At 48.7% G+C, this 14,958-nt stretch overlaps 1 protein-coding gene across 1 annotated transcript in view; it reads left to right on the forward strand.

Annotated features, from left to right (window-relative positions):
* The window catches only part of LOC144249643 (xylosyl- and glucuronyltransferase LARGE1-like), a 255,934-nt gene that overhangs the window by 143,272 nt on the left and 97,704 nt on the right, over positions 1 to 14,958 (forward strand). Inside the window, exon 5 of the mRNA XM_077791753.1 lies at positions 4,839 to 4,943. Coding sequence (XP_077647879.1) covers positions 4,839 to 4,943 — 105 coding nt within the window. The remainder of the gene's footprint in view (positions 1 to 4,838; positions 4,944 to 14,958) is intronic.

Below are 14,958 nucleotides of genomic sequence, written 5' to 3' on the forward strand. Positions count from 1 at the left end.
GGGCCAGCTCGGGAAACAATGACAAAGCCTTTTCTGTTAGTCACGGTGTTTTATTGTAATGACTCCTAAGGAGACGAGGTGGGAGGTGCACAATGCTGAGCCGGTCCTCGCACGGTGGCACCCAGGGCATCTCCCCAGGAATCCCCGAGGTTTCCTTCCTAACGGGATGGCAGGCTGAGGATGTGCAAGATCAAGGTTGAGCCTTTGGACTCGGGTCTCTGGAGATCAGGATTTGGATGCCACCAGGCCCATGAGCTTGGATGGCTGTCTCATCTGTACTGTGACAAGGGAGCAGAGGGGACCTCGATGCTGGATGTCTGCTGCACGGCACCCTTACCAGAAAAGCTGTGGGGAAGTTGGGAGCTTGGAGGTCTGCACGGGAGGGTGAGGAGTCATACGTGGAACCGAGCGGAGGACTAGGGAATTCTGAGGGTCATGGTAACTGCAAGTGAACACGACCCCAGCTTCCAGACATTCATTGGTAGTGGTTTGAAAAAGCAAAGAACACAGCTTCATTTTCACAAATTAACTTGTGCCTGGAGAAAAAACAACTGCAACTAATTCCGGCCATATGTACCCTTATCAACTCCACTTTACAAACGAATGAAGAAACAGACAGAGACAGGTTAAATAGCATACCCAGAGACATGCAGCTAGTAAGCGGAGGAGCCAGGATTCAAACCTGGTAGTCTGAACATGACATTCATTTTCTTCACTATTTTGTTGTGTTCAAGAAGTATAGCACTGGAGACCACCCCCCTCCTGAATATTGCTGGTTTATAGGCTGGATTTAGACACCACTTGAGTTTATCTTGTGCCAGTGACGCACAGGTGAACCTGACCTTTGAGGAAGGCAGACAGAGCTTCCAGACCTCTCCATCAGTTATTCCCAAACTTTGACACTCATCTAAATTACCCATGGGTTTGGGTTTTTAGTGCCAATTACTAACTAGTCTCAGGATCAGAATTCATGTTCATGAGTGTTGGGGTCTATAGGAATGAATATAGGGCGCTAAACCCACGCTCACATATACAGATACCGCCCAACTTAGAGGAGCAAGAGCAAAATGTCACCATATTTATTGAAATATGGTGAAACTGGAAGACTCGGCCATGCATCCACAATGGATCCTCCTAAACCCAGAGCCCAGAGTTGCACTTCCCCCAACCCCTCCTGGGACATGCCGAGCATGCTGAGGTCCTCACAGGAGGAAACCTGCCCTATAAACCCACATGATGGAAGAGCAGATTGATGGCAAGCTCTCTGCAACTCTCCAGCTCCCAGAAGAAGGGATGGAAGAGGAAGCGAAGCTGTATAACTTTTCTGAAGTTCACCAGTCAGGCAGCCTCATCCGCACCAATGGGGAGAGAAGGGTTCAGCAGCAGAGGCCAGGAAATCCCCCCTCCAGAAACTAGAGAATCCAAGGAAGCAACCTCCTGATAACTACTAACCTCTAGGTTGTGGCCCTGACTGGTTCTGAACAGAGCCTCCGTTCTTTCTGAAGCACGTGGCCTCCAAACCACACTTGGAGAAACAAAGCTTTGCCATGGCCTAATTGGGCTGGGTGACCGCCAAAGAAAGCTGCATGGCTAGGGGCTCGCTGGCTTTCAGAAGCTGGCCGGTTAGCTTGGACAATGATATTTATAAATAGCGACCAGTTATGTCTGCTTAATGTGTTCCACCCAGTACCGTAAGCACTCAACACATTGGAACAGACATAAGTTATACAGCAGGCAGAGAGAGGTTAGGGGGTTTCCTCAAGGCTGCACAGCAAGCAAAATGTCAGAGCGAGAATGGGAAACAAAGTCTGACCCCGGACTCTGCACCCCTGGCCCCCAGCCGGGCTGCTCCTCGGGTCCTCTGTCCACAGATACCTCTGCCTGGGGGAGGCACTGAGCGGATCACTCAGGGAATCCATTAACCCACACACAGAACTCCACACTGTTGAGACTAAGGAAAATTGCTTCTCCTCATTCCTGTTTTAATAATTGATATAGCAGCAAATGCATCCATTTAAAAGAGCAAAATGAAATCTTAGTGGCAGTTGATTGTTTTGTTTTTCCTCAACCGATGGATATTAAAATTATAACCATTGTGTTACTAAATAAGGATTTTTTTAATGTGAAAAGATTATGGGCTGCCATGAAGGCAGCCCAGGTACAGATGGAGAGCTTTGAATCTTCATCTTGGCAATGCCGGGACTTCAGGGTGTCCCTGCAGATTCTTCCTTCTCTGGAGGGTGAGACCTGGAATTCAAGCCTCAGCCGAGCAGCCGATGGAAGTGCTGTGCTTCACACTGCTGCCTTGTCTTTGCAGTTTTCAACATGGGGAGGCAGAGGCTTGAGCTCACAGAATGGACAATGTGTTGAGGTTGGGGGCACGGGGAGGCTGAACTGCTGAAGACAACACACCCCAACATTAGCCTCATCCCGGTTGAGAGGGGTTTTCCCACCCGAATGAGTAGCTACTTAGTGATTCTACTAATGTCTTAGTAGCAGACAGAGGCTAAACACCTACTGTGTGTCAGATACTCTGCAATCCTTGCCTTGTAGACCAGTGCAGGAGATGGATATTTAACAAATAGGGTGTCACTGGGCCTCAATACTGCCCACTTGGTCCTTTAAAGGGCCTGAGTCACCTGAAGATAAAAATACCCACAGGAAGTACTGGGTAGAGATGTCTGTCACCTCATGTGGTCAAAGATAAAGGAACTTGGTTGTTCGTGGGGCATCAAAGCTAGAGACAAGCCACAGAAGAACTGTGGGCAGGGTTTGGCAGGGGCAAGGACAGTTCCTGCCCAGGGCCAGCTAAATAAGCAAGAGAGAGGTGACTACACAAGCTAGAAAAAACATATTTTCCTTTTGGCAGGAATGAAGTGTGGCTAGTGGAGGATTTGAGGAAGAAGATTGAGACTCCAAATCAATGTGGGGGGGGTGCAACAATACAGAATTTGGATTCTGATATCTGAAGATGTCCTTAGCTGGGATTCAGTTGGCCACCCTTAATTCAGTGAAAGCTCATTCCCTTTCTTCAGTTCTTCATGTATGACACATTTTAACATGCCAGAAGAACAGGTAATACCAACCGGGGCCCCTAAAACCATTGTGATACCAACCTGGGCTCCTTAGCCATCGAGAGTCATCTCTCCCAAGCACCCCTTTGTGATCCACAGTTACTAAGTGAGGTCTGCAGCTGGTCATCGCGGACACTGCCCCTGAGCTAAGGACACCAGGCTTTCCTTCTAGGTCTATCTAACCGTTTTGCACACACATCCCAAACCTAGTTAGTTCATGTGGAATTGATTGGTGCTTGCCCTCCCTGAATTGGGGATGCATTTTTCTGAGGGATTCTACAAGTTTTGGATATGATCAGGCACAATGACAAAGTGGGCGGGCGGCAGTATTTTTCCCATGCCTCTAGTTTATGTATTTGTGCTAAGGTGATGATTTAGATAGGAGCCCAATAAATTGTTCAAATAAATTACACCAAACCCACACACCGTCATCTCAGGGAGGTGTCATCCTACCAAGGAGGCCCTATATCACCCAGCATGGTATTCCACAAGGACCCCTGTGTTTTCTGAACATGCAGCAGGCTTTCCTTGGGTCAGAGAGTTCTTTGTTATTTCTCAGATTGGCCAGCATCCTAAGAAATTGCCCTTCGGAAGACTTCAGCCAGTTGTGGAAGACAGTGATGATTCAATGTGCAACTTTTAGCAAGTTCCTTAAACTCTTTGTTTCAGTTTCCCTTTCTATAAAACATCAATGCATGATGCCTACCTCAAACTTTTGTCACAGAGGTAAGCAATAATGCACTCAGTCAAGAAGACCTGCAGTCAGGTAATATGTAATTAATTATACCCAAGCTCCTGCAGGAATTGTGAAATCCACTCTCCCAGTCGGTCAAATGATGTTGATGACAATTCTTAGAGAATGCCATCTGCAAGTGGCAGGCCAGATTCATCTAAAGGAGGCCTATGTGGAGGGCCCAGTGACTGGCTCCCACCCACACCCCGGCATCAGCATCCTAAGAGATGCACTGCAAGCCCCACCCACCTGAGAAGCTGAGGTGCCACAGAGACAAGACCAATGTCACAGCCCAGCTCTGGGCACCCAGGTGCAATCATCCCTCTAGACTACACTCCTATGTGGATGTGATTCTTGTTGACAGAAGACATGGATTTATTTATTTGTGTTTTGTTTGTTTGTTTATTGATGGTGCTGAGTATCACTCCCAGGGCCTGTGCATGCTGAGCAGGAGCTTTGCTAGGCAGCCACAATAAATCTATTTTGGAGGAAGCAATGAGTTTGAGCACAAAACCATCGTAAGCAGCTGATCACAAGGTGGCTCTTTTCCTTGGTCTCATCTCTCCAACCAGGGATCATTCCCTCCTCTCTGATAGGAGAAAACCATCTTGGTCCATGCTCAGAAAACAGATCAATTAATACACAGTGGGAAATATTGGACTTGGAATGATTGAAGACTAGTGTGTCCCATGATTTCTGGAATGAACACGCTTCCTTATGTGAGTGAATGAATAGCCGTGGATTCGGGCTAGGTCACAGATAACCTGGGTAACCTTGCACAGAGTCCTGCACTGCTCTGGGATGCAGTCTTTCCTCCATGAAATGGGGAATAATAAATCAGGTGCCTGGTGGCAAGGATAACATGCGTTAACTCAGACTGAACAGGTAGGTCGGTATGTGGTACTTAGGAGACCGCCCCGTGAACGGAAGCTATGGTAATGATGACCTGTCACCGTTGATCCCTGTGATCAGTAGTCCTCACTGGTCCTGATGCTGTGGTCCTCCTAAGCCTTTGTATTCTCTGTTTACAGGTCAGCAGGTCCTGGGCTTGGTAGAGAACCAGAGTGACTGGTACCTTGGAAACCTGTGGAAAAATCACCGCCCGTGGCCAGCCCTTGGGAGGGGCTACAACACAGGTGAGTCTCCAGGGTGGTGTGGGCAGGGGGTCCAGAGGGACCTGTGCTGTAGGTATTCAGGATTTGTCTCATTGCTTGTGTTCACTTATGGGATAAGGAAGTAGCAGAGGTCATGTAACCTCTTAAATTTTCTTAATATTGCATTGGCTAAAGCATGTCATGTGGCCATTCCATCCTGTGAAGGGGAGGGCAGGTACCACCTACTGTGCACCTGGCCAGAGAAAAGGCAGACCTTTGGAAATCAGTACTTCTGAGCACACAGTGTGTTGTCTAAAATCAGATCCTTTATTCCACCTTCCACCACCCCAAACTTGCTTCTTCCGTTTCCCTTTTGGTTCATTCATTCCACTGTTCCATTTCCATATCATTCGCTCTTTCCTCTGTGCTTTATCTGACTGCTTGCTGGGTCCTAGGCCCCAAGCTGGCGTTAGACATACTCTGTGACCTCATGGAGTGAGTGAGCATGGAACTCCAGCAACCTGCCCCACCAGGCTCAGTGCCTGCCAGTGTCTGGCTGTGGAGGCCTCTGGGTCCTCTGCCTCTCCCTCCCATTTCCCTGCTGTGGCTCCCTGCCCGTCAAGCATGCCCATCTTTTTCATAATTAGAACTTGGAGCTCAGGGAGCAATGGGGTAAGTCAAGCCAAGATAGGAGGGACTCAACATCTGAGTCCAGCAAGTATTCGGGTTAGGGACAGGTGTCTGGGGACAGGCACAGACACCTGAAGATGCTATGCAAAGCCTATTCTGGAAGCTAAAGCCAATCTGTAGTGAGAAAAGCCAAAAAGTCAACTCTGAACCCTGATGTGCAACTCCAGAAAAGTTGAATAAAAACATGGGCTCGCAGCGGGAAAAGGACACGAGACAAGAGACCGAGTTGACAGTCCAGTAATATAGTCAGAATGGGTCAGAGCTGGAGGAGGACAAGGAGAGGCCAGGGGATGTCCTGAGCAGTCAGATGTGCAGCCATGGAGCCCTGTGTGGAGGCTGGGCAGCGTTCCTCCTGGCATGGTCACCTGAGTGTCACTTTTTGGGCATATGGAGGTCACCTTGGAAGAACTGTAACCACCCACCCTTGTCAGGAGGCTCCCCTGCTGTGTTGGGCATTAACCCTTTAGTTGCTGTATAGCTGGGAACTCTGAGGGGTCCCTGAGAGGGGCCTGGATGGGGAAAGGGACTGAAAAGAATCAGCGGCGGTAGGGAAGTGCTTCAGCTTTTCAGTAGCAGGGGAGGCTGTGCCTCTAGGGCCTCTACCAGCTGAGTGAGAGCCAGGCTCTCTGCCAGGTGCTGCATGGGCGATAATCTCATTTGATCTTCACTCTCACCCGTGAGGCAGGCTCTCTGCTTATCTCTGTTTTCTCCTAGAGGAAACCGAAGCTTCGAGTTTAAGGAGCCTGGTGTTCACTACTGACCTTCCTAGCTTGAACTTTAAGGGCTTCAGCATCAAACACTTTCTGAAAATGGAGAATCCCGGACTCTGCCCTTTAAGAGCCTGGTTGGGTCTGTTGGAGGAGCCCAGGATCCTGCCTGCAGGCGGCCTGGAGAAGCCAACCAAGGAAAAACGAGAGGGCTCTGTGTGCTCTCCACCGGGAAGGAGAAGGGCACCCGAGCTTGTTTGGGTGGGAGAAGGGACATCTCGGATAGATCCTGGTGTGTCCATTTAGCTTCTGGGCCTCCAAACACACAATAATAGGGAATGGCCCAGGGGGAGGCAGCATGGGGCCTTGGTTGTCTGTTGGAAACAACAAGCCTCTGGTCATCGATGTGGGCTTTCAGGGAAAGGAAAAAGGTAGCGCCCTGGAGAATTTATTATGAGAAACATGGTGTGTCCCTTATTTGCTGCAGAGTGTGGAGATGGGAGGCACCTGAGCCAACCCAGCTCTTACTTGACATGCCCAGGCGGTGAGTCGCTGCCCTCCTGGCTGGGACTAAAAGGGCAAAGCAGATGGAGGAAAGCCCTGTTAGGAGCCATGTGTCCATTTAAATCACGCCAGTGATACCAGGTGATCCTTGTAAAAGGATTTATGCAACACTGAGATGCACTGGCTCTCCTGATGGAGATTTGTTATTTTAAGACCAAGAATTGTGGCACACATCAGCAGATGAGTCATCCAGACATTTAGGTTCTCATGGAAATTGAGGACTCTGCCAGAGGGAACCTGCCACCCTGAATCCCAGCCATCTCGGCCATGCAAACAGGGTCTCTCCAGCAAAGGCACTGTGGTGCTTTCAGCATGATGTTGGGGGGAGTTAGAACACCTGGGTTAGGACCATGTCAGGGCCACTTGTCCTGCATGAGCAAGGTCACTTGCTCCATGTGTTTGAACCTCTTTTCTTCATTGTAAAGTAGGATGATAACACTGAGCGTATGAAGATCTCCAAGTTAGGAAGTCATCGAAGGAGCCTAGCCTTCTGTTTGGCACGTAGTAATCCATTGCATTTTTCTACCACTTATTCAGTCAGGGCATGAGATCCACCCTCCCTGAAAACGATGGGATGGCTACGTAGCTAAGTGCACTTTGCTAAGGTCTCCCAAGCCCTCAGGTCAAAAGCAGCCAGTAAGTTTTTCTGTTTTGCCCAAAAATAAAGCAGCCACTTTTGACATTTCTGTCTCATCTCTTCACTCTCTGGAAAAGGGGTTAGCTTTTCATATTATTTTAAGAAGAAAATGCCTATTTTAGTTCATTGATCAGCTTCCTGACCATTTTATGAAGCAAATTTCCAGAAAATGCATGAGCCATTTCAGTTGGATAATCTGCCTTCAAGACCTGACTTGGTCACTTTAGACTCTCTGCCTTTTGGAGAGCTTCTCCAAGCTCAGCAAGCTCGGACCTCCTCATCTGTTACCCAGCTGAGAATCCTGCCTGGGAGCAGGCCCTGTGGCTCTGTGGTGGCAGAGCAGCCGCAAGTGCCAGTAACCAGAGCACTTCAGGAACTTGTAGTTTTTATTTCTCTTCCTGACCCTATCCTGAGTAACCGTTTGCAAATATTCAGATTCAGCCCAGGCATCGCTATGCATGATCCTTCTTGAACCCTAGAATTATCTGGTAAAGTAGCATTTCTCCTTAAATGATCCGGCGTGGTTCCCACTTCCTCTGTTTTTGTTTTTCCCTTTCTCAAAGGACCCCAAAAGTTTAGGGAGATGCACTCTTCCTCTCCCCTTTCATCTTAAGGGGATGTCACTTATTTCTATATGAAGGAGGCTACTAAGCCATAGCAGCTGTGGATGACCAGGCAGATCCCAGCACCAGCTCTTGCCCATAATGGTTCAGGTGGACTTAAGGGCACCTCTCACATCCTTGCACAGAGAAGGTCCATCCCCACTGTATCCATGTGTCAGTCACCTCCTAGGAGCAAGAAGCTGTCATTCACAGAGCATGCAGCTGTCAGCAGGACTTCAAAAAAAAAAAAAAAAAAAACAGGATTTTAACAGTCTTATTAAGATTCAACTCATTTCAGTTTATAAGCTGACGGGTAAATATCTTAAAAAGCGAACATCAGCCAAGGAGCGGAGAGGAAGGAGGGCTGAAGGGAGCGGAGAGGGCAGGGTGAGGTGAGGGAGGCAGGTGGGGGAACAAGGTGGCAAGTTCACAGCTAAGCCGGTTGGCACAGGATCCCAGAGGTAACTGGAGGAGCAGGTGTGTCCTCCCAAGATGAAGGGCATCATGTTAGCCAGAAGACTTTCAAACACAACTTAAGAATAAAATACATCACATTCCTTTCTGTCCCCAAATTAGGCCAGAGACAGGGAGATGGAGAACTGGCTCTCTAGAGAGGGAGGGAAATTTTCTCTAGAAATCCTTATCTGTACAGCAACAAAATTGGGACATTCAAGGACTGACTCACCTCTGGGATTGAAGCAAACACTGGGCCGTGAGGAAGTGAAACGTGATCGGTGATAAAGTCAGACACTACGGTGCATTCTGTGACAGGGATTCAAAAAAAGAAAGCAGTTGACAATTTGAACTGGAACTGAGAACCACATGGCTGGAGGAGGGTACGCAAAAGTCAGGGGTAGGTAACCTGACACCTCTTGGCCTATGGCATTGGCCTCTGAGATCCTGAGCACACCCCTTCATTTCTTTGAGCTTTAATTGTCTCTTTGGTCAAGTCCCTTAATGATTGAAAAATATTGCACTTGGATGATCTCTGTAATAATTGCACCCAGACAAAGGAGACTTAAATGTAGTTCATTCATTCATTCTGTACTTACTACTAAATAGCTATTATTGTGGCAAAGTTGAGGTAGAAAGATTCTTTCTTTCCTTTTTTTTTTTTTTTAAATGGGTGTTTGACCCTGTAGATACCTATGATTTCGCTCTTTGAAAGTGACAACTGGACCTGATTGATGTACAGCAGCTATGATCCAACTGTTGGAGGGCCACATCTGGCTTGGATAATTCAGCCCACTGTCCTGAGTCACTGAGAACACCTGTGCACCTGGGATGTCCAGCCCTCCCCCAGGGAGGGTGGATCTGAATCTCGGGGTGGGGCTGGGCCTGTGATTCCAGAGCTTCCTCGTCCAGTCTCTTTCTGAATCCCTTTACTACTGCTTAGCACCTCAAGCTCCAGCTGAACTCAAGTTCAACTAAAAAGCTGCATGAACGACTGCTCAGCAGACGCTTTCTGTTCTGTGCTTCTGTAGTAGATTCACTGAGCCTCAAGTACAGATGTTCTATTTATTGCTGGTGAGCTTTATCTGATTTGGGCCAATCTTTACATCATTTCATTAGGCTTGATTTTTGTTCTCATCTACAAATTTGTGAAAATGCCTTGTGTTCACTCAGCCTCGGCCCCATCTTACAACATCTTTTGAATGCCTCTTGTACCATCCTAAAATCAAATTCAAATGTATTATACGACCTCCAAATATAATTTTTTTTTTACAAAATCAATATAGTGGCCTGGCTATAATACAATGAAGAAATAAAGGGACATTAATTTATTATAAAATAGTATTTACTTCAACTGGGAATGAGTTTGGTAACTCTGGCTTGCCTGAGTCAGATGACACGAAGCATGGTCAGCTGCTGCTGTGCCTGTGTTCAGGATAGAAGCATCTTCCTTGTAACGGGGACAAATGCAGAATGGCGCTGATGTGGTACTGGCCATCAGATTCCAGGAGTGGCTTTGCCGTCTGTGAGCAGTTCTTCCAACATTGTGTACAAGCTGGACACGGTGGCACAGGCAACTTGGGGGGCTGTTTTAGTCAGCTTTTTCTCTATGACTAAAACAACTCACCCAGAACAACTATAGAGGAGGAAAGGTTTAATTAAGGGCTCACAGTGTCATAGGTCTCCATCCACAGACAACAGGCTCCATTCCTCGGGACTCAAGGTGAGGCGGGACATCATGGTGGAAGAGTGTGGCAGAGGGAAGCAGCTCACATGATGATCAGAAAGCAGAGAAAGGGGTCTCCACTCACCAGATACAAACAAATACCCCATAGCCATGCCCCAGTGCCCGCCATCTCCAGCCATGCCCCAATGCCCGCCGCCTCCAGCCACACCCCACCACCCTCCAGTTACCACTCAGTTGATTTCTATCAGGGGATTAACTCACTGATTGGGTTAAGACTCTCACAACCCCTTCATTTCTCCTCTGAACCTTCTTGCATTGTCTCACATGAGAGCTTTTGGGGTACCACCTCACACCCAAACCAGAACAGAGGCCCTTGGAAACTTAGAAAGACCCTGTCTCAAAATAAAAAATAAAAAGGACTCTGAATGTGGCTCAGTAGTTAAGTGCCCTGGGTTCAATAAATATACATAAATAAAAGTACAAAAAATATGCATAAATAAAAGCCAAAGTAGTGAACAACTGTTGGTGTGTTATGAGATAACAGCGAGTGCCAAGTTCTATCTCCCCATGTTTAGTGTCTGTTAAAGTCATGCCAAAATAATAATAATAACACGTTTAAAGTTTTTTCCATAAGTCACAACAGTTTCAGGCTCAGTTATAACAATTATGTACAATTGTAATGTTCACCGGGCTGACTCTGATGCAAAGCAGATGTGTTCAAGGGCTTTCTCAGGGTCAGCACCAGGGCTCCTGCTTACAGTAGGAGGCGTTTAGCCAGCCGGAAGGTGCTTCGCAGTACGGCCACCAGCTGCTTCTCTCTACTTGACCCTTTTCAAGGTCTGTGACTGACCCAAAGCCTTGTCTTCTCCATGTCCTGAACCAAAACCTTCTCTGGCCTCAGAACCCTTTTGTGCAGGTTCACACAGAACAAATTGATTCCTCCTTCTCCCTGGCAACGCTTTAGATGTCTTAAGTGAGAGAAGCCAGTGCTACACCCACCTCTCTCCCTGGGGCCTTCCACCTCCTGGTTCCCTTAGTGACTCCTGCACGTCACCTGGTCTCTGAGGCCCGGTTTGCTCCTGTGTGAGATGGGATGGCTACAGGACCTGCCTCCCCAAGGACAGCCATGAGAAGCGCATGAGGTAATAAGTATGTTAGGAGGAGAAAGTCACTGGCCTGCTGTTTCCTATGAAGTGGACACAGGGACTGCAGGAGGTCCGGCCTCTTGCAGTATTGGTGACATTACTCCTGGGCCCCTGGGGTTCACATTTCTTTTTCCTTTTGAAAGACAGTATTGCTTGTGTTCCAGTTGGTCCAAGTCTGGACTCCACCTGCTCTCAGTGCCATGTTCCTGGCCAGTGAACAACCTGTTCTTCCTGCGTCAGGTTAGGATCCCGAGAGCTCCCGCCGCCCAGGGTTGCTTTCTTGAGAGCAGGAGACCACCTCCTTAGCATGCCTGGGACAGAGTCCAGGTCAGACATCAATACTGACCCTTTCCCTTTATGCTTGAGGCCCATAAGAGGGGCAAGGTCCCCGCGGCTCCTTGGCATCTCTTCCTCGTAGCCACCTCTGTCACTGAAGCCATCTGGGACTGAGTGCTCCTCCCAGGGCTGCCTTTCCCTGTGTCCTCTGGTTTGTTGCTCAGGTATTCGTCACGCATCTCACATGTGCAATGTGCGGGCACCTCCCTGGGCCCCGGGGGTGCCTCATGAATGAGACACATGGGAGCCCTGTGTGCAGAGCCTCCAAGTTACCATGGGGGAGAAACTGTCTTCCCCATGCGCCTTTGGTGTTGTCCCCCCTAGTGTCCCCAACTCACTCAGCTCCAGCCACCCGCTTCCTTGCTGTTTCTGGAACACACCTTTTTAAATCTGCAAGCCTCTTCGCCTCTACATCTTGCCTATCATTCCCCCTTTGTCTGTCTTGTTCTTTTCCACGGCACTGTCTCCGTCTGACCTACTGTGATTTTGCTCATTTTCGCTCTTTCCTTCTGTCTCTTTCCATGCAGATGTAACCTCCTCCAGGGTAGTAATTTTTTCAACTAATTTCACTGCTCCGTCTCCCTTACCTACAATCATGCCTGGCATACATTAGGCAGTAAGTATTTATTGTTGAGGTAAACAAATAATTTTGGAAATACAGTGCCATAGCAGTGCTCAAGGGAATCGTTGGGAAACGATGCTACTCCAGGAACATTGTTAATCTCTGGAGACATTTTTGCTGGTCACAACCAGGTAGATTGTCCCAGCATTTCACGGTGGGATCCAGGGAAACCGCTAAACACCCTATAGTGCATAAGAGAGTTTCCAACCATAAAGATTTGTCCTGCCTAAAATGTCAGTAGTACCTTGGACAAGAAAGTCAGGCATAAAATATTCTTCTCGAAAGGGAAGATTAAGAGAAGGGTCTCTGAGAACGTGGCAACTGAACTAAAGATGTGAAGAACAGGAAGGTGGCAGCCATGCTCAGAGCTGGAGTGAGAGCAGTCCACGCAGAGAACGGCAGGCACAAAGGCCGCAGGTGGGGTGTCCTGCAAGCCTTCCCAAACTGCAGACAGTCCTTGCCATATGTGGGCCATTCCTGCTCCTGCAAACCCTGCCCCTGCACCTATGTCTAGTAGTACTTGAGTCCGAGTCCCCAAACACTCAGGGTCAGAGTGCCATCTTTTTCTTGCCTTTGTGCCCTTTGGGTATTTGGCCCATCAGACACAATCTAGAACCAGGCACATGGTCTTGTCATCCTGACTTCACCCCAAGGTGACAGTGGCAGAATGCAGCCTCCAAGGAAAGGAGTCCACCCGAGCTGGCCTGGCCAATTCCGGGTCCACAGCCTGCTCTCTCCCCTGCTTGCTCTCCCACTGAGCTGCTCTGGCCTGCTGACTGACCGTTCCCCAGGCCCATTCCACACCCCAGAACCTGAGCTCTCCACCTGGACTGCTCCTCCAGCAACTGCCCTCGGGCTCCTTCCAGGACTCCCCCATCTCTGCTTAGGGCTCATCTCACAGCATGTGTCCCTAACTATCAAGCCAAAGCAGCACCCTCCAGCTCACTTTCCTCCAGTGTCAGGAAGAACAAGTTTTTGATGGTCCGACTCTGCCTGTTATGGTAGGCAGAATGCCCCCTCCACCCACACACAAAGTCCCTGTCCTAAGCCCTGGAACCTGTGAAGATGTTGTCACATGGCCAAAGAGGCTTTGAAGCTGTAATTATAGGCCTCAAAATAGAAAGCTTATGCTGGATGACCCAGTGGGCCCCGTCTAATCACCCGAGTCCATAAAAGCAGAGGCCCTTCTGCACCTGGACCAGGAGAGAAGGGCAAGTCACAGGAACCAGACGAGGAGGAAGGCTCCACCTGCCCTTGCTGGCGTGAACATGGAGAGAGCACCGGGCAAGGAATCTAGATGGCCTCTGAGAGGCTCCCAGCTGAGCTGGACAGGAGATGTGCACCTGTGGCTCTGAATTCTGCAATCAATATGAAGGAGCTTGCAGGTGGATTCTCCCCTAGAGCCTCCAGTGAAGCACCCAAGATGGCCATCACGGTGATTCTGACCTCACGGGCTCCAAGTAGATGACCTACCTAAGCCCCAAATATTCCAGACCCATATAGCTGTTAGATAATAGACGGATTCATTTTAAACTGCTCAAGGAATTTGTTGTGACAACAATAGGAATCTGAATCCTTATCTCTCCCCACAAGAGTGAAAGCCTGTGAGGACAGGGATCTTGTTCTACTCCTGTGTCCCTGTCTGGGACATGGAAATCTCTCAGTGAATATCAGTTGAATGAATAAAGGAGTTCCAGTCACCCTCCGCCTGCCTTTCTCCCCAGAGGGGACCATCAGGCTGATGGTCAGGAAGACGGGAGGGTGTGAGAAGTGGTGAGAGTCATCCCACATTCTCAGCATGCCCACCTTAGGCAGGTGCTCAGCAGGCACGGGGTGCCTGGCATTACCTTCTGTGCTAGGAACACAAATTTAAAAAATAAGATGTAGACTTTATTTGAATCACCATTATCCCCACCCCTCAAAAATCCAGGTGGTTCACCTGGTTTTTTAAAGAGAACAAGGTGAAGAACAATTAAGTGCAACATGGCCTGCACCTGCTAGGGGGTGGGGCGGGAAAGGCTGTGGAGCCAGGAGGACCACAGGTAGGGAAGAGGGGGGACCCGCCCGCTCAGGTGGGGAGCTGAGCAAATACTTGGTGAGGGAAGAGCACGCAGTTTGCCTTTTTAATACAACCAAAGATGCATGTTCTAGAGTATATGCCGGGCACAAAGGGAGCAAGGAAGAGTTCACTCATGAACCCCAGCCACTTATGATTCTTTGGAAGGCCTCAGGAAATCTTAGGAAATTCTCTTTTTTTTTTTTTGTGGAGGGGAGCTGACTCCTCACCTGTAAGGAGGGAGTATTAGTACAGACTCGTGGGACTCCAGGAAGAATGATGTGAATGGAAAATGCCTGGTGCATTCATCACGGTGACAGAGTATCTTAGAAAATAGTCTTTAAGGTGAAAGATTTCTCTGGGCTCACAGTTTCAGAGACTTATTGATTCCAGGCCTGTGGTGAGGCAGAATGTCATGGCGGAAGGGGGCAGCAGAGCAAAGTGGCTCACCTCCTGAGGGCCAGAAGCAGAGAGAGAGCTAGAGAGAGGGGGCCAGAGGCAAAATCAGCCCTTCAAAGACCTCCAATGACCTCCTTCTCTCAACGAGTCCCCACATCC

This window comes from Urocitellus parryii, chromosome 12 (genome assembly GCF_045843805.1).
Source record: "Urocitellus parryii isolate mUroPar1 chromosome 12, mUroPar1.hap1, whole genome shotgun sequence".
NCBI classification, from domain to species: Eukaryota; Metazoa; Chordata; class Mammalia; order Rodentia; family Sciuridae; genus Urocitellus; species Urocitellus parryii.